General features: G+C 47.7%; 1 protein-coding gene across 2 annotated transcripts in view; it reads left to right on the forward strand.

The window, feature by feature from the left end:
• SCARA5 (scavenger receptor class A member 5) overlaps positions 1 to 21352 on the forward strand; it is a 117018-nt gene that overhangs the window by 25125 nt on the left and 70541 nt on the right. For both annotated transcript variants that reach the window (XM_040626472.1, XM_008705104.2), the window contains exon 3: positions 1271 to 1399. In XM_040626472.1, the coding sequence (XP_040482406.1) occupies positions 1271 to 1399 (129 nt within the window). The remainder of the gene's footprint in view (positions 1 to 1270; positions 1400 to 21352) is intronic.

The following is a 21352-nucleotide window of genomic DNA, read 5'->3' on the forward strand; positions in this document are numbered from 1 at the left end:
GCCCCTGAAACATCTTGCTTGCAAACCCACAGTTGCCAAGGAATTACAAACATTGTGCCATCTTTAAAACACTTTAGAGTATCAATTATTTCAAGCTTTTCTGCTCCCACACCTTCCTCCATGTCTAGCACTCTCCACTTACTCAGCAATGTTGTCCCTCATAGAGAAGGAGAATAAGCATAATAGGGGCATGCATGTTTTGAAAAAAATGCCCTTTATCGATTGCTACCTGCCCTGCTGGGAGTCAGGGCAGGACAGCATCTCTTCCTTTCCACTGTCAGTTGACTTAGCAGATGGAGGTTAGTTGCTTCCGGCCTCTGCACAGACCATCTGAGAAGCCTGCCTTGAAGGAGGAGTCCAGCTGAAAGATGACCAGAAGTCAGGGTACCCCTGTCCTCACCTAGGGTTTGCCACTAACATTTGGCATCCTTTATCTGTAAACTGAAGAGGTTGGACTAAAAGATCCACAAGGTCCAGTAGAACACTGATGTTTTGCTGTCCCGTACTGGCCAGGACCCTGTGAGCCTGGTGTAGTTTCACAGAATGAAGTGACTATGGCTTTCTGTTAATCTAAACCTGTGGTTGCTAACTGGTGGTCAGATCTGGCGCGTAAGTGTGTTTTGTTTACACTCCCTAGTGTTTTGTAAGTTTTTTGTCTTCTATTATTCTTATTAGTTGTTGTCAACACTTTAAAAATAGAGTAATTTCTCAAAATCGCTTCTGGCCTGTCTTGAAAATTCTGTGCCTGGCAACACCTGGCCCTTACTCCTGCATCGCAACCTCTTCCACATTGGGCATGTGCCGTTAGGTTCCCCAGGCACACATGGCCCACTTTGCTCATTTCCATCCCTTCCTGGCCACTGTAGAAGTTAAAGTTTGCAACCCCTGTTTTAAATTTTCTCCATATTCTCTGAGTCCCACAGGACAATGATGCTTTGTAAAGGACACATATTTCAGCCTATTTGCGCTTTCTCTGCTGCTTGGACTGGCTCCAGGAGGGTGGGTTTGTTGGGCACGTGAACTGTGGATATGCCTATCTGGCTTGTTTATGAATGCAGAAGGTGGAAGGAGAGCCAGAAGCTCAAAAGCTTGTCATGTTCTGGAAAGTTCCCCATCGTTACAGCTGCATTACAGATGTGCAGAAGGTGTATGAGAGGTTCCATGTGAACATCTCCATGCATCAGGAAAGATGAGACCAAAAGAAAAAAAACATGCTGTGGGGTTTTCAAGTGTTTTATTTTCCCCTCTTCTTCTTACCCTTATTGTCTAGGTCCATGCCACAAGCGACGAACGGGTGGCTGCTGCACTCAGCTGGGCTCCCTGTCAGCCCTGAAGCATGCTGTCCTCGGGCTCTACCTGCTGGTGTTCCTGATTCTCGTGGGCATCTTCATCTTAGCAGGTAAGCTCACCCTTTCCTGTCGTAGTCTTTAAGGATGCAGCAGGAGGTGTGTAGAGGGCTAGAGCAGATGAGAACTGGAGAGCTGGAGCCTCTGCTCTTCATTTCCACAGTCATAAGCCCAAACACTGCCTCTGTCACCGTGGAAACCATGAAGGAGGAAGCTGGCTGGTCTTTTAGACCAGCACAACTCTTGGCAGCATTGTCCATTTCATGTGGGATGAGGAGTTGGCAGGGGCTATGTGATCTTGGGAAATCTCTGAGTCTAGGAGCAAAGACCTAGCTGCTCCCAGTGGCTTCTTACTTTTCCCACATCATTGTGTGACTTGCGCATCTCACTGGCCCTCCCTGGAGCTCTGTGCTGTGGTTTGCATAGAGCAGGCTAAGACCCTTTTCCTGGGGTGATGAAAATGGTCATGAGACATTTTGCTCCTGAGGCTACTCAGTCATAATAAACCTGCTGCCCTTTTGCAGTTACTGGGGGTGGGATGGGTTTGCCCCAGTCCAGCTGGGTTCTTCTCCCCAGTTTCCATCTGCAAGACAGGCTGGTCATATGCTGGAGTTGGGAGCACATTCACTAGCAAGAAGATGCAGAGCTCATGAACTTAGAAAGGGATCAAATGGAGGACCCCCATGCTTTGAGCAGCCCAGCTCACCACTCACAGGTTACTCCACTGTGATAGAGGTGGTGAAACAGATAGGGACAGAGGTTGTGGTGGTCTCTCCTGACTCCCACCCAGAGGGAGAGGTGCACAATTCTCACCTTTCTCAATGTAGGTATGTATGTGTTGACAAAGGAAAGCCAAGGGATCCGTTTATTTCAGCCTCACCTGTCCTACATGAGTGCCCTACTTTGTGTCAGGTTTCATGCTAGGAGTGGAGTCACAGCTAAATAAGACCATGGGCTTCTTTCAAGGAACTCCCAGTTGGGAGACAAAGCGGAGGCACACAGATAGAACCCTGTCCTAAGGTAGAATGTGATAGGGATGATGACGGGGACTGTGTGTTGACACAACAAACGCTGTGGTAATCTAGAAGAGGCGCACGCAGTGGAAGTGGGTGTGGCTTGGAGGGGGGTTGGTCAGAGCAAGGCTGCTGGCCAGGCTGAGATGACTTAGAGTGTCAAGGGTGGGGTCCTTGAGTTAACTCTAGGACAGGGATCTGGAGGTTAAGCACTTGCAGATGACCCTTTGCTGGAAATCGTGAGGCGGATGCCCAGGACCTCACTGGTCTTGTCTCACTTTCTGTCAAGTGAGCATAGTCAGCTGGGCCCGTGATGGGATGTTCAATGCTGCCTTCACCTTCAGGGTTCTACACGCAGGGCAAAGGGCATCATTAGGGGTGGTGTCTGTCCCACCATCCATTGACCTGGGGGTTGGGGGGGGCGGCCAACAGCAACAATGAGAGAAAATCATGAGTCATCTCAAGGACCCAGGGATAATATCCAGCCAGAGGATGATTTGAACATGTTCTTGGGCTGCTCAGTGGGAGATTGGGATCTGGGTTTTGTGGTCTTGGCAGCCGCAACCATAACAAATTTCCAGAATTTTTGGAAACTGTTTCAGCCCAGCAGGAAAGCTAGGCTATGGTATTACAATCTCTCTGCTGAATAGGAACTTTTAGGTGACAGAAGAGGGTCTGGAAGAGAGAGCCAGACAGATGGGGACCCTGGGGCAGGTCTCTGGAGCCTGGAAGGCCTGGACATGCATCATCCCTTGGGAAGAGAAGACCTGCCAGGGAAGGAAGGTTCTCTTCTGGTGCCTGGAGGGTTGCCACATGGAAAAGAACAGGCATGTTCTGTGTGGCCTCAGAGGGTAGAAGTAGACCAATGGGCGGATTTTGTAAGGAGACAGATTCCCGTTCAAAACAGAGGAGAGTTCCTAACAAGTAGTGCTCCCTGGCATGACGCAGAAAGACTTTTCTTCCGGGTTAGTCAGCTTGGAGGTTAAATGGGATTTATGATGACAGCCTGGACGTTTCAGAAGGGTGGATGGAACATGGTTTTCCAATCTAACCAAAATGTTGCCATGCTTCCTGAGCTGTTCTGTGTGGAAACCTGGGGACGATATTGGTCATTATGACCACCTTTGAGCCTGAAGTTTCTGGGTACCAGATTGCCTGTGTGGTATGACAGTTTGGGGTGGATAGAATTAATCTGATGAAACAGAGCATCATACTTTGTCTCTTGGCTCTGTGCCATGGCCACTGTCCCCTCCTCAGGTTCTTGTCTGGAAAATCATGTGGGCCTCTGGGAGGGGTTCAGTGAGGGTGGCCAATGAAAAATATAGTCACCAGCTGCCTCTCCCCTAGGGAGGGGACTTAGGAATGTGATAGACAAGTCTATGGGTTTTTTTTTTTTTCAGCTTAGGATATAGTTCTTTTTTTTTTAATGTTTTTTTATTATATTGTTAGTCACCGTAAGTACATCCCTGGTTTCTGATGTAAAGTTCGATGATTCCTTAGTTGAGTATAACACCCAGTGCACCATGCAAGTCTATGGTTTTTTAAGGAGCCCCTGCCTGACCTTAGGTAGGAAGTTTCTTCAGATTACCCTGACTGAAGACCTCCAGTGATTCTCCTTTTATGAAAATACCGATACAATGGGGAGATTCACGATTCAGTGTAAACCAGAGCTCGCCTGGCCTTCTGTTAGGAGTTCTGCTGTGGCTGCTTCCCCATCTTGGACAGAACATGTTCTTCTTTACCTGCTGAGGTCACCTTGCAAGAGAGGTGCTAAGGACTGAATCGTGCCCCCCTCTTCCAATTTATATGTTGAAGCCCTATCCTTCAGTCTGATGGTATTTGCAGGTGGGGCCTTTGGGAGATTATTAGGTCATGAGAGTAGGGCCCTTATGATGAGATGAGTGCCCTTATTAGAAGAGACAGGGAAGGGAGAGGGAGAGGAGAGGGAGAGAGAGAAAGAGAGAGAGAGATCTGCTGTGTGAGAACACAGAGAAAAGGGGTCATCTGCAAGCCAGGAAAACAGCCCTTACCAACAACTCAATCAGCCCACACCTTGCTCTTGGACTTCCCAGTCTCCACAACTGTGACAGATAAACGTCTGTTGTTTACACCACCCAGTCCGTGGTATTTTGTTATAGTAGCCCAGACTGACTAGAGCCCTGACTGAGACAGGAGGAGTTCTGTCTGAACCCCTCTCAGACTTCAAACCTCCTTGTCGACACAGAGCTCATGCATCCTACAACTGGATGACAAAATCATCCACTGCAGCCAAGTGCCATGTCTGAATAACTGACTAGTAAAAAATGACCGGGGGACACATGCATGCTCTTACGTGTTTCAATATTATGAAATTATAATCTAACTACATAACAATTTTACTCTTATAAAACCTCGCATGAGACTTCTCTCAGTTCCTCTCTTTATCCAAGTATTTGAAATAAAAAGCAAATACTGTACCTCGTGTTTATGCATCATCCTGGCTTCCCCTCTCTGACCCAGCCATCGGGATTTAAATTATTTTCTCAGTTGGGCTTTCTACCCACCACCTACCCACCCATTCCTGACCAACGTCCTCTTAGGCACTTTCCTGATATTCCCACAATATCGCCAGGTTCTATGCACACAGCTTCCCAACATCTCTCAAGGAGGCTGCATCCATCCCTTCTTCCCACCCCCACATTCCTCTAAGACTTTCTGTTTCTTCAACCCATGGTTTATTACCTGGGCTGATGGTTCCATATTATGTTTTTGTTCTGTTCCAGTTTTGGACAGTATCGACCATCAGGCTTAAGTTCATGAACAAGACAGTTGAGATTGGATGGTCATGGGGTTATGAGGTCCTTGGTCCAGCACTTTAGGGTAGATGTGATGGAGTGAAAGTGTTAGAGGAGGTTCACTGTTATACATGACTATTCTGGGACATCACTGTGGTGACAAAGGGTGGTCATGAAGAACAACAACGTCTACCCTTCTCCTGTCAAGACATTACTCAGGAATTTTAATTCCTGCTGTGAAAACATAACAGCAGAAAAGGGAAGTGCAAACATCTCGGTCTCTGATTTTGTGGGAAGCTGGAGTTTTATGGCAACATAGACTACAGAACTGGAACAGAGAGAGTTCCTGTGAAATGGGTTAGGTTAGGTATTGTGGGTTAGGATTTCAACATATGAATTTGGGAGGACACAAATATTCAGTCCATAGCATGGGAATAAAAAGAATCATGAGATGTGATTCCTACTCTGGGAGGGCTTAAAGTCATAAGCACACATACACATTAGGACAGTGTGATGTAGCTAATGCCACGTGCCAGAGGAGCGTCTGCTTACGCAGAGGGTCTGACTCCCAAGAGCTGGAGTGGCTGGACAGAGCCGAACACCAAGTGATCCAAATGTCATTTGAACCAAGCACCCTTTTTTTTTGATCACCTCATTCTAAACAGTTCTTTGACTCTGCAATCAGGGAACAGTGTGCTCAGAGCCCATATGCATTTATATGGCAGTTTACTGATTTCATTATGCATCTCGGAATTAAGAGCGTGATGCCCTTGGACTTTGTTGGGACCACCTGTTTGGAAACAGTGCCATGAAATTCCCCCCTGTGCTCATTGTAGGGGTGCTGTTGAGGACTTTGTCCATTCTATTACACAACGTCGACACATGCAGAAATCATTTTCTGTCTTAGTTGCCGAAGGAGGTATGCTTGCCTTGAAGAATTAGTTTGTTTTCACCTTAAGGAGTCTGTGAATCTGAAAGTAATTAAAGTTGTTTTCAAGAGGCAATTAATGCAAATTGAGAGTGAGCTGTCATCCCATTGCAAGATGTATGAATTTGAAGGTAATTAAAATGAAAACCTGGAGACAGATCTGTGGTCCACCCGCAGCTACTGTATAGAATTTCCAGAAAGCATTTTTCTGTTAGACTCCTTCCCACCTCCATTTAGCATCTCTCACCCGTTCTTCTTTTATCTTGTTTGCATCTACTGTTACTGTATTTTCTGTATCCGTGTAAACTGCCTTAATTCTTTTTGGAACAAGGAAGGGCATTACACATAATTTAAAAAAAAATTCTGCCTACTCTCTTCAATTCTGCAAATGCATGATGTTTTAAAATATGCAAATGATAAGTGAATGAACGAATGAATGAATGATGACAAAGACATGGAATCTTGGAGGGGGATCTTAATTGTGGGGGGAAATAGGATTATTTTAGGTTTAGTCAAGTCTCTAAATGGCATGGTAAATACGGAATCACCATTCAAGGACATGTGACTGGTGGAAGAAGTAAGTGTATAATTAATTATATTATTACACATACATCATAGTATATACTGTGTTGGCATTATAGCATTTAGGGAGAATAGTAAGGCAGGCAGCACCATGCAGTACTGTATACTGAGTAATGCCATGGACTTTGAAGACAACCTGGCTGGGTTTGAATCCCCTCTTCTCCCATTACCAACTATGAGACGTTGACCAAGTTACTTGATCTTTCTGTACTTGACTTTTGTCATCTGAAAATGGCGAAAATAAGTATGCCTGGCTCATTGGGTTGTTATGAGATTTAAATAAGTTAATATATCGAAAGCGCTTTGAAAAGTGGCTCCTGGCACCCAGTACACACGCTAGAAGGAGTACTACTGTTATTATAGCAGGAGTACCACCACTACTATGAGTATTATTACTCTTGGTTTTTTTCCCTGGTTTGCAGTCAATTAAGCTTGATAGTGGGAACTGAGAGTCAGAAAAAGCTTGGATTTAGTCCCAGCTCGCCCATTAACACTCCGTAATCTTGGGAAAAATCAGTCTGAACCTTAGTACACTCCTTTGTAAAGTGAGCAGGTTGGACTAGGTGAGTGTTTCCCAGACTTTTTGACCATGACCTACATGAATGAATTTCACATCACAACTAGTTCACACATCCACTCATAACCTAACTAATCCTAAATGTGTGATGGATGCTGATGATTTTCTAGTCTATTCTATACTATTCATTTTTTAAAAAAAATATTCATAACCCATATGTTCATGTCATGATCTGCAGATAAGATACAATTCATAGTCTGAAAAACAACGGGCTCTGTGTATCTTTTAACCATTCTAAGTAAACAGCTACAGATAAAGGCTTTGAGGGGAAACTTCTGGGTTCACATCTGGCCTGTGCCACTGACTGGTTCTATAATCTTGGGGCAAAAAATTCAACCTCTCAAATCCTCAGTTTTCTCATCTATCAAAGGGGATGACAGTGGTATACCTACCCCGTAGGGTTGTTGTAAGGATTAAATTAATGAATTCATGAAAACTCTTAGTGCCTGGCACATAAGAAGTACTCAGTAAATATTAGATATCATCATCATTATTGCTGCTATTTAACAATATTGTTTTTACCATCATCATTAGACAATCAGAGGAATTTTGCCGTCAGAACAGCAAAGGGTTAGCAGCCTGCTTGTTTAGACTGAGCACCCAGTGGTTTTGTCTATAAACAGAGAACTTGGTGTGCTTGGTGTGGTGAGAGGGCGTGCGCCCATAGCCCACACATTTCTAATAAACCCACAGGGGAAGCCTAGAGCTTCCTAGAGTCTGAGGGATCCTGGACTTGCCATGACAGTGCAGGGCTCAGTATGCCAAAAAACAGGATCGGGTTTCCAGCACTGCATCTCCTTAGGGGAGAGAGGAAGCAAGATAGCTCCATGGGCCGTTCCCACCCTCAGCTCCAGGGAGCTTAGACTTGGAAGGGGTCTCAGAGGACATCCTGTACGACCTCCCTCCCTCCGGGGCAAGAATGTCCCTCCTGACTTCCCAGACAGATGAGGTATTGCACATCTACTGAAGAGCGGCCGCTAGTGATAGAAACTCTTGCCCAATCTTCCTCAACTATCCCACGCAGGCTGTTTCTCGCTCCTCTTGCAGGACAGCTCATAACAACGCTCCCTCCTCATCCTCATGGCTGTTCTTCAGCGAGTTGAAAAGAGGCTAAGCAAGCCTCGTTCTTTCAACAGCGGCTCTTTAGATCTGGTTAGGAGACGTTCGTGTGTGTGTGTGTGCGCGCGCGCCTGTCTTCACACTTGCCACATGATACTGAAATCATCGGGTTATGTACTGCTCCCCTTTGTAGTCCGAAACAAAGCGCCTTCATGGTAAGGTACCGTGTCGTGTTCGTCTTCATGCTCCCAGTGCCGGACATAATGCTCTGCACATAGTACGTCCTTAGCTCATGTTTGGCCTCCATGTCATGGCCAGCCTCCCTCTCCATCCCTACCAAACAAGCTCCAGGTTTCGTGGAAAACAAAATTAGACACAGCACTGTTGGTGTGATCTGGCCAGGGCAGGGTGTGCTGGGCTGTGGCTATCTTTGATCTGGACACTGCACGTATGCTGATGTAGCCTAAATTTGCACGAGCCTTCCTCGTGCTGACTCACAGTAACACACGACACCACATCCAGATGATGGGATACTATGCAGCCATTAATAATCATGGCCGTTCGCCAACCCCAGATCCCTTTCAAAGGAAATATCGCCTAGTGGGGGCTCCTCCATCCCATGGCAGTTCAACTGGCTTTTGTTGGTTTTGTTGTTGCCTTAACTTAAATGCAGATCTTGTTAGTAATCCCAAGTAAATGTCATCACACCGGGTTCTGCCAAGTATTGCAGCCTGTTGGATCAGTTTGAATCTGGATTTGGACATCTGTCATTTAGCTTTCCCTTTCAGGCTGTGTCATCGGTCACATCTGAGCCAGTATCCCAATGCAGTCTCCATTCCATAGCCTGCTGCCACGTGTACAGGATATGACCAAGGGCACACCAGCCCATGCACACATTTTTTTGTCCTGTGAGGTGGGATCACCTCAAAGACTCCCCCACCAGCCTTTTTCCTTCAACCTAGACCCCACACATCTGAGACACTACCTTTCCCCCCCCGCATCCCACCTTGGCTGTGTGAGCCTTCCCGAGCCATCAGTGCTTCCCCAGAAGAAGGGACCCCAGACTCTCCGTAGCTCCAGGCTAGTGGGAGGGAAAAATAGGAAGAGAATTTTGACATCCTGACTTCTCCACAAAAGATTCCATGACCCAGGATGAAGAATCTGTCATACCTCTCTTACTTACGTGGATGCCTCTGACCACCCCTAAGGTGACGGAAGTGGGCATGAGGGAAAGTCCCCTGCGAATTTGACATTATGTTCTCTGGGTCTTCATTCAAACTGTTACAAAATAAGGTAGGACAGTGCAGAGGACCTATCTCAGCTACATCTCCCTGGAATCCTTCCTCTAGACAAAGGCCTAAATCTAGCTATTGCCTGTTTTTGCCAATAAAGTTTTATTGGCACACAGCTGTGCTCATTCATGTATGTATTGTCTATGGCTGCTCTCGTGCGGCAGCGGCAGAGTTGAGTAGTTTAAACAGAGACCACGTGGCCTAATAAGCCGAAAATAGTTTCTCCCTTGCCCTACAGAAAAGGCTCGCCAGCATGCCTTTAGGTTTATACTGACCACTAAGTAGCCTTTTAATCTTTCACCTCTGGATTGTGCTTTATGGTTTTCAAAGAGTTTTTGCATATGATATATCATCTAATTCGCCTAACAATTGAAGGAATCCAGAAAAGAGTTCATAGCGAATCACTGAAGAAAACTGAGACTTAGAGGAGTTGTGCGTGCTGGCTCATGGTCCCACAGCAGGGGAGTGGAACCTGGACCTCGGATGATAGGATTGTGTGAAGTCAGCACTTCTCTTACCCCAGTCTCCTGCCAGAGGCATTATCTATGGTCCAGTGGCAAAGCATCTGGGCACTGGAGTCAGCCTGCCAGTTTATAAGTCTTGGCTTTCCCACTTACTGTGTGCCCTTGGGCAAGTTATTCAAGCTACCTGAGCCTCAGTGTCCTCATCTATAAAGCAGAAGTGATAACACTCCCCACTTCTAAGCGTCATGATGAGGATGAAATGAGTTCATCCATGGAAACTACTTATAATAGTCTGTGGCACGTAGTAGGAATCATCAGTGTTTGTTAGGTGATTATAACTGAATACAACTCTCTCCAGCAGTACCATAATCCAGCCCTCATTTCACCATGCTGTACAGGGAACATCAAGAGAGACTTGTCAACTGCTTTGAGTTCTGTCCAAGGAGCCAGGATTGGAGGAAATTTTAGAGGCACTGTGAACCCAGATTGTGCTAAGAAAATGAACTTTCTTATTTAAGCAAAACTAGATGGGAATGGGCTTGATTTAGTCTTTTGCTTTCTTCTGCAACTTACATTTCCCTCGTCATGGCTCAACCTTTGTACTTTCAAAACCTGCCTTTCAGTCTGCCTTGTGGTTCTATCTTCTGGTTGCATGTGCCAGACCTATCAAGTAGATGTTGTCACTAACTGATGGCTTTGAGCTTGGGCTGGGATGGAAGCCGAGCAACTCACAAGCTCTTGTTCTCCACCCTGTTGGAGAGAAGATATAAACTCTCCACATTTCTGTTAGGATCTTGTAGGCATTGTGCATTTTCTGCCCCTGCCCAAGGGCTTAGAGCTCTCTTGCATCAAATCCAAAACCGCAAGCATTTGTCGAGAGCCAGTAATGTGCCTGGCGCTGAGACACCGGGAGATATGAAGAGAACTAAAGAGAGGTCCCTGACATAAAGGTCTTACCAACAGGAAGAGCAGATGTGAAAAAATAAAAACAAACAACCCTATAAAACATGGTGCAGTTCAAAAAACAGATGGTTTAAAACAAGGCAAACCTGAATTCAGACAACAGCTTGATCACTTATACGTTGTGATCTGGGGAAATTATTTAATCCTCATTAAAAAAAGCAAACATTAAAATGGGGGCAATAATGATAACTTGCCAGTATTGTTGACGATTCACTGAGCTAACACATAAAGTGCCTTTCACAATGCCTGGCTTATGCCAGGGGCCCAATGAATGTTTCTCTGTAAATTTCAAAAAAGAGGTACTAACATATTCAAAGAAGTTCTGATTTAATTCAGGGAAGCAATCCATTGGTCTCCTATGACGCTGTGCTCCCACCTGCTTCACCTCTAAATCTTGGAGTAACTAGGAGCTCAGTCCTTGGCCTTCTTCCCTTCTTTGACTGAGCTCTCTTGCAGGTGTGCTTCATCAAATTCCATCATATTTCATCTCTGTCCTCACTACTAACTTTTGCCCCAAATCTCAGACTACCTACTTGTGCTGTTCCCACTTGGTTAGTTAGTAAGCATCTCAAACTCAACATGTGAACAGAACTCTTGATTTTACCTCCCAAAATTGTTTCTCCCCAATTCTTCTCCATCTCTGTAAATGACACCATGATCTGCCCAGTTGTATTAACCAAACACCAAGGTATCCTTCCAGATTTCTCTCACCTGCCTCCTGTGTTCACCCCATCAGCAAACCCTGATGGACCCCATCATCTCTCACCTGGACCCCTCCAACTGCCTCCCAATTGTGGAGAGTTACCAAATAAAAATACAGGATGCCCTGATAAATTTGATTTCAGATAAATGATGAATAATTTTACAGGCCCAAGAGGAAGGATAGCAAAGCAGAGGGTTTCTCACATAACCAGCCACTCTCGAGTCTGTGGGGACACTGGTGGTGGTGGTGGTGGTGGTGGTGGTGGGTGATGACCCTCCCTGTCTCTGTCTGGTGCAGGAGAGGCTGGTGGTGGCCCATTGCTGTGGCCTCCAGATAGATGGGGTGTTTGGTCTTATTAAAATAACTTCCAGGTTCAGTGCTGCCTTCCATTTCTGAGAAGTCCCTCAGAGATGGGAAGCCTGCCTTCTTGGCCCCAACTGCCCTTCCAGCTGGCAGCCCCATGCGGTCTGTTGGCTGCCACGCATCCCCAGGCTCCTGCCCTTCCTTGAGCAACTTTGCAAGAGCCCCACATTCCCCGAGATCCTTTTTAGAGCAATCCAAGGGATATAGGGAACTTAAGTAGGTGGGTGGGAAACCCTTCCTGCAGTCCCATCCCACAGCCTCCCCTCCTTGGGAAATCCAAGAAGAAAGGCAGGCCCAGGCTCCGCTCCAGCTCAGGGGTCATGGGTGGTCTCTCCCAGTGGTCTCTCGCCATGCTTCTCTCTAATGAGAGCACCTGTCTGAGCTCAGCTGTCATCTAGTAGGGCAACCTGGAGCCAGCCCCCCTCGTCCCAGAGATCCCCAACTCTAAGATGGGTCTTTGGAGCCCCCTCCCCCACTTAGCACATGCATGGATGTGGGGAGGGTATTGAAGGTGTCTGAAGTGACTCCTAGGAGGCAACGGTGATGGTTCCCAGAATGGGAATCAGGGGATTCATATAAAGCCACCCTGAGTCACCCTGGGAGGGGTTTCTTCTGCACAGCGCTTTGTTTCTCCTTCTTGCTGTTGTCAACAATGAGAAGGCCAGTTGTCCTCTGTGCAGCGTTTCAGCATATTATCTGCCAGAGTTTTGGAAAAACTGCGTCTTTCCGGGAGGAGTCTGAGGAAAGGCATCTCTTATTTACCCATTAACACTTGTCCCCTGACCATTAGCTGGGGTCACTGAGCACAAATAAACAAGCAGATGGCCTTAAGGAAGTCAATGTCCTTTCAGGATCTATAAAAGCAGTTTAGATCCTTTGGCTCAGAAATGCTACTCCATCAGCCTGAAGGAAATGATTACAATGAAAGAAAATGACATGTATATAAAACTCTTAGCAACGTTATTCATGATCACTCAAAACTGGAAAAAACCTAAATGTCCAAACTTAGCGGGTTGTTTAAATTATGACAAAACAACACAAAGGAATATTACATAGCCATTCCAAATGCTAACTAATAAGCAACATGGGAGAGTGTTTATGAAATAATGTTAGGGGAAAACAGACTGCCCTTTTGCCTGCGTGCCCTCGGAGTGCAATATGCAAGCAGATATGTGTACAGAAGGACAGAGGGGGGACTGGGAGGAATGGAAACCACTGTGGTGGCGTGAGAGGCTTATTGGTACACATTCTTCTCTTTCAATTTCCTCTAATGTTCGTGTTTTAATAAAGACACCCTTTAAAAAAGCCACAGGAATCCTTCTGTAACCCTGAGAACATGGCACCTAGCATAGTTTTGACTGTCCTGGAACCACCAGCCCACCCTCAGGTGGGGCCGGCGGGTATCTCCTCATTTACTCCCCAAATGTGTGCATGCGCTGCCCTGACTTGGGTTTGGAGGGCTGCCAGCAGAGGTTCCCTCAAGTCCATGACCAGAGGACACTCCTGCCACAGATGGAGAAGCTGGGCAAGTGCCCGAGGGGCACGCAGGAAGGGAGAGGCCAAATGACAAAGGAAACCAGAGCTGGAAAGGATTAGTCCTGGCCTCAACTTTGTAAATGAGACCAAGGCGGGGGTAGGGAAGTGTCCTGCTCCTTGTTCCCCTTGCCTCTGTAGCTGATGGGGACTTGCGTCTCAGGCTCTAGAGACCCCCAGATTCTTGATCCTCTGGGAGGCTCTGTCTTCCCGGGCACCCTCCTCAGGGGTCCCAGCTGTCACCTCCACCCAGACAGACGCTTTCTGGAGCATCCCTTGGGTCTTGAAGCTCAGTTCTTGGAGAACTGATTATTTCTTCTAATAACTTCTACCTTCTTTGGGGGTGAAGTCGTTATTTCAGGGTAATGGGAATAAAGTCAAATGCTCCAAGTTTCTCTTTAAACTGGTTTTCTTTGTCTTTCTTCCTTTCTTTTTGTCTTTAGCTCCCTGTCCCAGCTTTATTGAGCTGGGACAATTGATCAATAAAAATTATATCTATTTCAGGTGTACGATGTGATGTTTTGTTTACATAGGGATTACGAAATGATCACCACAATCGAGCTAATGAACATAACCATTACCTTGCATACTTACGATTTTTGTGCATGTGGTGAGAAAACTTCAGATCTACCCTCTTAGTAAATTTCAAGTATACACTACATATTGTTAACTATAGTCACCAGGCCGTGTGTTAGCTCTCCAGAACTTACTCATCATGGGTAACTGCACCTTTGTACCCTTTGACCAACATCTCCCCGTGTCCCCCACTCGAAGCCCCTGGGAGTCAGCACTCTGCTCTCTGTTCTTATGAGTTTGAGTTTTTTAGCTTCCACCCATAAGTGAGACCCTACGGTATGTCTTCCTGTGTCTGACTTACATCCCTCAGCATCATGTCCTCCAGGTTCATCCGTGTTGTCACAAATGGCAGGCTCTCCTTCTTTTTTACGACTGAACAATATTCCATTGTATGTCAGTACCACATCTTCTTTATCCATTCATCTGTCCGCAGACACTGTTTAGGTTGTTTCCACGTCTTGGCTATTGTGAATAATGCTACAATGAATATAGGGCTGCAGAGACCTATCTCTTCAAGTTCCTGATTTTATTTCCTCTGGGTATGTGCCCAGAAGTGGGGTTGTTGGCCCAGAAGGTAGTTCTATTTTTAAATTTTTTGAAGAACCTCCCTAAGTTTTTTTCCATAGAGGCTGCACCAGTTTGCATTCTTATCCGCTGTGCACAGGGCAGATTGTTTTTTTCTGACCACCCCCCCTACATGCCCACTTCATTCCATGTTAGGGGCACACCTCAGTGTTGTGACATGTGTCTCCTAATACTTACCTGCTTTTACAGCTTCTGCTACCTCGAGTGAATTCTGAGGACTTCAAGTTCCTAATTCTTTCCATATGGGCCACTGCCTTCTCAAGCGCTCCCTGTGAAGTACTCTTGAGCACCTCTGATTCAACACACCCAAACCCAAAGTCAAGTCCGTTTTATGGATATATTATCATTTCTTTAACCAAATCCCTGTTGTTGGATGCTAGAGTTTCCAACTCGGTGTGAGGGCCGGGACACAACAGTTGGTTGATGAAGATGTTGTTCTGTGGTTGGCCGAGTCCAGGAGGGTGCAAGATTGCCCTTTTTAGCCCAGGGTCCAATGGCCTGCTGGGTCCCCACTGTGTGGAAAGACGAAAGGGTTCCTGCAGCATGTCACCCATGCCCCTTCACTCTGGACTTTGGGGCCACTCAAAGGGTCCCTTTCCTGACCCTTGCAGGAACCTCCCTGTTGCTTTGACTACCTGGCTCCATGGGCCCCTCCCCCTACGTCTTTTAGATCCCTCCTCTTGGCAACGTACTCCGCCATCCCACCTGCTCCCATCCTACTGCTTCCTCATAGCCTTTGGTCCTGGCTATCGTCTTTGGGCCATCTGGTCTGCCTCCAGATTAGACTGCAGGAAGAGGGAACAAGATCGTATTAGTTTCCTTGAGCTACTATAACAAAATCTCACAAACCGGGCAGCCTAAAAACAGAAACTTATTTCCTCACAGTCCAAGATCAAGATGGCGGCAGGTTTACTTTTCCCCTGACGCCTCTCTCCTTGGCTTGCAGACAACAACCTTCTAATTATGTCCTCACATGATCTTTTCTCAGTACATGCATCCTTGGTGTCTCTCCATCTCTCTTCTTATAAGGCCCCCATCCTGTTAGATTAGGACCCCACCTTTATGACCTCGTTTACCTTTAATTACTTCCTCAAAGGCCCTATCCACGAATACAGTGGGGATTAGGGCTTCAACCTAGAAATTGGCTGGTGGTGGAGGGAGGTATAAAATTCAGTCCATAACAAGGATGAAAAGAAATTCTTCACTAGTTCAACTTCGGGGGTCAGATATCTATGTGCATCAGACCGTATTCTGCAAAAATGGGCACCAGCCTGAGGGCTCAGGGGCCAAGGTCAGCAGTGCTTTGCTGAGTCTGCAGCCCAGGCCCTTAGGTGGTGGCAGTAAAGGCAGAAAGAGAGTCGCTGTTCACCACCTTTCCAAGAACTTGGTCCATACAAACTGGAATCCCTACTAGACCCTCATATTCAAACTTGGGTTGATCAGAAAATGACTGTCCACATGTATTAATTTCCTAGGGCTGTCATAACAAAGTACCCCAAACTGAGTGGCTTAGAACAATAGAAATTTATTTTCTCACGGTTCTGGAGATAAGAAGTCCCAAATCAAGGTGTAAGTAGCTGTATTTCCTCTGGACACTCTAGGGGAGACTACTGCCTTGTCTCTTCTAGCTTCTGGTGCTTTGTCAACAACCCTTAGTCTTTCTTCACCTGTAGATGCATCTTTATAATCTGTGCCTCTGTCCTCACATGGCTTTCTCCCTGTGTGTCTGTGTCTCTATATCCAAATTCCCTTCTTTTCGTAAGGACACTGGGTCGTATTTGATTTAGGGCCCACCCTAATCCTGTATGACCTTAACTGGATTACATCTGCAAAGACCCTCTTTGCAAAGGCCACATCCACAGGTTCTGGGTGGACATGAATTTGGGGGGAGGGGGAGCCAGTACCCCAGGGAATGAAAGTACACTTTTCCTGGTGAAAGGCTTTGAAAGAAAGAAAGCATTTGGGACTTGCTCTTCTCCTTCAGAATCTCAAGGAAACTCCCAGTTTTGTATTCTTTCATGATATGGTCAGTCAGGTGTGGCAAGAGGAAGCAGAAGAGAGGCTCAGGAAAACAGAGTCTCACAAGTGTTAAGGACACAGTGCGGGGCCACAGGGAGAAGCAGCAGGGTGGTCAGGAGGTGGAAGACAGGAGTGAGAGGAGGAGTTAGGCCCTGGCCTTCACCAGCGTTTCTGCAGGTGGCCGAAGATGAACAGCAGTTCAGGACTAGCTGGTTTGAATCATTTTGGTGGGCTCTGGGCTATCTGGGTGGTCTCCAGTTGCCTGGACCCAGACCTGTTGATGCTTAGGATAGAGGAAAATTACCTCCTGGGGTGCACCTAGCCCCACAGAAGAAGGGTGGCTCTGGATTGGTTAGTTTGCATATCAAAAGCACGCTGCTGCTGCGGCCCTTTGCTATCTCTAAGAACTGGGTAGCCCAGAGAGAGGCAGTCTCTCCCCTGCCAGGAAGGCGTTTTAAGATGTCAAAACATTAGCATATACAAACAAATTTAAAATATGTCCAATACACTCTCTCTCATGGGAAAGAGGAAGGACCTGGCTCCCTTGGTCCCCAGCTCCTATAAACTAATGCAGTCTTCTGGGCATTCTGGCAGCGTGCTGACATTCTAGATGGGACTTCATCTTCTGCCTTCCCCTGTGGCCATGGCAAAGTCAGTGGCTGCACAGGGAGGACAGGTCCCTGCCCTGGTGGTCCAGGCTCTGGCTCTTGGTTCCAGCACTGCCACGGGCTATGTGACCTCAGGCAGGAGGCCTTGCCTCCGGGAGCCTCAGGACCTGATCAGTTGGCACATCAGTGGTTACCGGTTGTTGGCCTCAGACAAAACCCATTTCTACTCCTAAGAGGTTCTACAGGGACTCTAGGTTGACAATTTCTGACCTGGACTTTTGAAGTCCCATCAGCTGTGAAATTTCTAGGTCCTAGGAAGTATCCTTCGTACCTGATCCTGCAGCGTTCCCCTTTTGCATGTGTTTAGCACATTTTTCATCTTGGTCTTGTACAAAGGCCGGTGGTTTCTATGTCTGACTCCCCACGAAACTATGGCCTCCATGAGTGTGGGGACCGTATTTGAATACCTTTGTATCATCCACACTAGCCTAGATTTTGGAATTACACAGTCCTGGGGTTCCAATCCCATACTGTTCCATTTTCACTCTGTGACTTTGGGCGAATTACTGAAGCTCTTTGAGTTGCAGTTTGCTCATCTGTAAAGTGGGGAACTTCATGCCATCCTCTGAGGAATATGGTGGCCCTTGAATGAGACAGTGGATTCAAGCACACCATTCCTCTTGAAAAGGAATCGCAGTCCAAGGTAATCTTACGGTCATTCTCGGTGGGAAGTACATCACAAAGTGGCTGAGTCCATACTAACCTATTTTTTTCTCATGGAGCTGAGCTCTCAAATAGGCTTTTTCTATCAGATCTCAATGGGTTTGACTGAATGAGTGCATAGATGGTATCTGCTCACATATGTTTGAGGGAAAAAAAATATCAGCATTGAGGCTCCCAATGGTGGACAAGGTTAATGCTGCCTTGAGACCCAGGCAAATGGACTGGAGCCCCTACCTTTCCCCATACTTTAGAGGTCCCCACTCAGTCTCTCAGCTGGCCACATCCCATCCCACAAGGCGAGGAGTCCCCGGGACAAAGAGAACATGCCTTTCCAGCGCCTGTGACCCCCTTCTTCTGGGTCTTACTCTGGGGACCTGGCACTGTGGAATCTGGGGTTCTGAGGGCCCAGCTGTCTTCCAGGGCACTGGGTAATCCTGCTGAGGGCCAATCACGCTGCGGTCCAGAGGGCAGCAAAACAGGAGCTATTTGTAGGTGTCAGGGGGCAGGGGGATGGAGCTTGGATGTGCCACCATGCTTGGTGTCCCCAAGCACGGGCGTAAGGCCCACTGTGGTACAGGACTGCACGGGGGACGGGAGGGGGCTTGGACCAGGTTGTGGGTAGGCATAACGTGTTTCTGTCACCTCTGAGGTTTGGCTTCTGTCGATGAAGCCCAGACATGGGTCATTGAATGGCAATGAATGTGTTTGGTGTCACTGCCTCAGATGGTTGGGGGGATGGCTGGCCTCCAGCTGGCAGTGGCAGTGTGCTAAACCCTTCCCTCCTTGGGGGCTCTGGACTTCCCCTGCTGCAAGGACTCAGAGGCAGCCAATGGGTGGCGCTGCTCTTGGCCCAAGTCTCACCCCGGGAGAAGCAGGACAATGGTGTGCTGCAAGGGACCCCTTTGAAGCCTCACCACTGGTTAGTTTGCATATCAAAAGCATGCTCCCCAGACGCCCCCCAGAGGCAGCCCGCCCTCCTTCCTGCGCAGCACCAGCTCACTGCAGCCCCACAACATTGGGCAGCTTCCTTCCTGTGGCTGGGACAGCGGCTCTCTGGCACCCCACCCTTCTGCAGCCCCCAGCTCCTCTTCAAGGGCCACACCCGTGTCCACAACCCTGTCCTCTCCCAGCCCGCTGGCAGGGGAGGATGCAGACCCGAAGCGCTGTGTGTCGGGCAGGGGCTTTTCCCATCTGGCTCCAGTCGCTGGGAGCAAAGCAGTTTCCACAGGGAAAAGCTTTTAATGGGATGCGGTGGAGGCAGAAGGAGGTCAGCTGGGGGTGAATCACATACTACAGCTAATCTGCACTCTTCTTGCCTTCCTCCCACTCTGAGTTCTCGTGCACCCCAGGGCCTGATTCCCTAGCCAGCCCATGTGCCGTCCCCAAGGCCCCCACCTTCCCACAGGTGGCAGCTGCCGTCCCCCACTCCCACCCCCACCTCCACCATGATATCACAGTGGTGTTATAGTTCACATTCATTATGTCACTCCATCTTCACATAATACTGTGAGCTAGACACAGGGAGCCCTGTTTGCAGGTGAGAAGATCAAGGCTCGGAGAGCCAGATAGTCCTCACAGGTGAATAGGTGTTCATTAAATGTAAATGGCACTGGTAGCTAGGGTCTCAGCCTCTGGTTTCCTAGTCAAGGGCTCATGCCATGAACCCCCACTGCCCCTGCCTGGTTTCCACCTGCCCCCCACCGAGGGAATGAGGATCAGCTAGAAACCAAAGCTCTGGGCCAGGCAGGAAGGGCTCTGCTCCCACATGATCAAAACGGGCCTGGGACTAAGTCTTCCGAAGTTCCCTGTTTTGTCTGCCACACCACACGGTGTCGGGGCAAGAAGTAGGTAGGGAAACCGAGGCACCTGGTCCTGAGGGACAAGAAAGGTGATTTTCCACAAAGAAGGCTAATTCCGAGCCAGTTCTCTGTTCCACCCATGTGTACTCATTCCCACAGTCTGGCCATGTGGCTTTTTATGATGTCGGCCTCCACGGTACATATTATCCAAATAGATCGACAGAAGGGGCTGTGGTACCCCATTGCACATTACAAAGTCGAGGATGGATTTTTAAATTTCCTTGATAAAACTGGGGGTTGTGGAGAAGTTCTCATTCCTTTCTGCCGCCCAATGCTTTTGATTTAACGAGGCATTTGGGGCTGGAATTTTTTTTTCCTCCACTCTGTCTTGGAAAGTATCCCACAGCTGGAACCACGAGCTCTCAGCTGTTTGTTTTTCTTCCTTGGAGAGGGACTTGGGAACGTTACCCACCAAACCCCATAGGAATGGGTAGTTTGAAGAGCATTCAAGCCCCAGACACACAAACCCCAAATACATGAGCCCTAGGCTGCACTCTTCCACCTGGTGGCCGAAAAGGCTGGCTGGCAGTCCTCACGTCCCCAAAGAGCAGGACCAGTTCCAGGCCTCTCCACCTGACATTTGATGGCCGAGAAGGTGGGGGAAGGGAAAGAAGATTCCAGCTCCTGGGCCCCAGGCCAGGTCCTGAAACTCCAGTTGTGAAAGCGGAGCAGGGCTGCCCGGAGTGGCTCTCAGTGGGCCCATTTATCATGTGGCCTTGGGTGGGACCGGGCAGAGCTTGAGTAATGCTTGCCCAGAGCGTTGGCCTGCCGGGACCCAGTCAGACTCTTCCCCAAGTCCCACCCTCACCCTAGGGGGTCCCCAGCCCCAGCCCCAGCCCCAGGCTTAGTCCTTCTTCCTGCCCAGCCCCCTGTTTAGTTCCCCTTCGGAATTTTTTTTATTGTGGTGAAATAGACCTGAAACTTACCATCTTAACCACACTTTTAAGTGTATAGTTAAGTGGTGGTAAGCGCATTCATACCATGGCTGGGTCATCCCCATCCATCTCCAGAGTGCATTTCATCCTCCCAAATGGAAACCCCATATTTTTTTAAACCCCAATTGCCCGTTCCTCCCGACCCCCTTCCGACCCCTGGCAACCACCGTTCCATTTTCTGTCTCTGTGAATTTGGCTACTCCAGGTACCTCGTGTGAGTTTCTCCTTTTGTGACTGGCTTGTTGCACTTAGCATAATTAATGTCTTCAAGGCTCATCCATGTTGTGGCCTGTGACAGGCTTTCCTTCCTTTTTAGGGCTGAGTAATATTCCTTTGTGAGTACAGACCACATTTTGTGTATTCATTCATCCGTCAATGGGTTGGTTCAACTACCGAGGTTGCTTCCACCTTTCGGCTCTTGTGAATAATGCTGCTGTGAACACAGGTGAG

Source organism: Ursus maritimus, unplaced genomic scaffold, assembly GCF_017311325.1.
Source record: "Ursus maritimus isolate PB19 unplaced genomic scaffold, ASM1731132v1 scaffold_11, whole genome shotgun sequence".
NCBI classification, from domain to species: domain Eukaryota; kingdom Metazoa; phylum Chordata; class Mammalia; order Carnivora; family Ursidae; genus Ursus; species Ursus maritimus.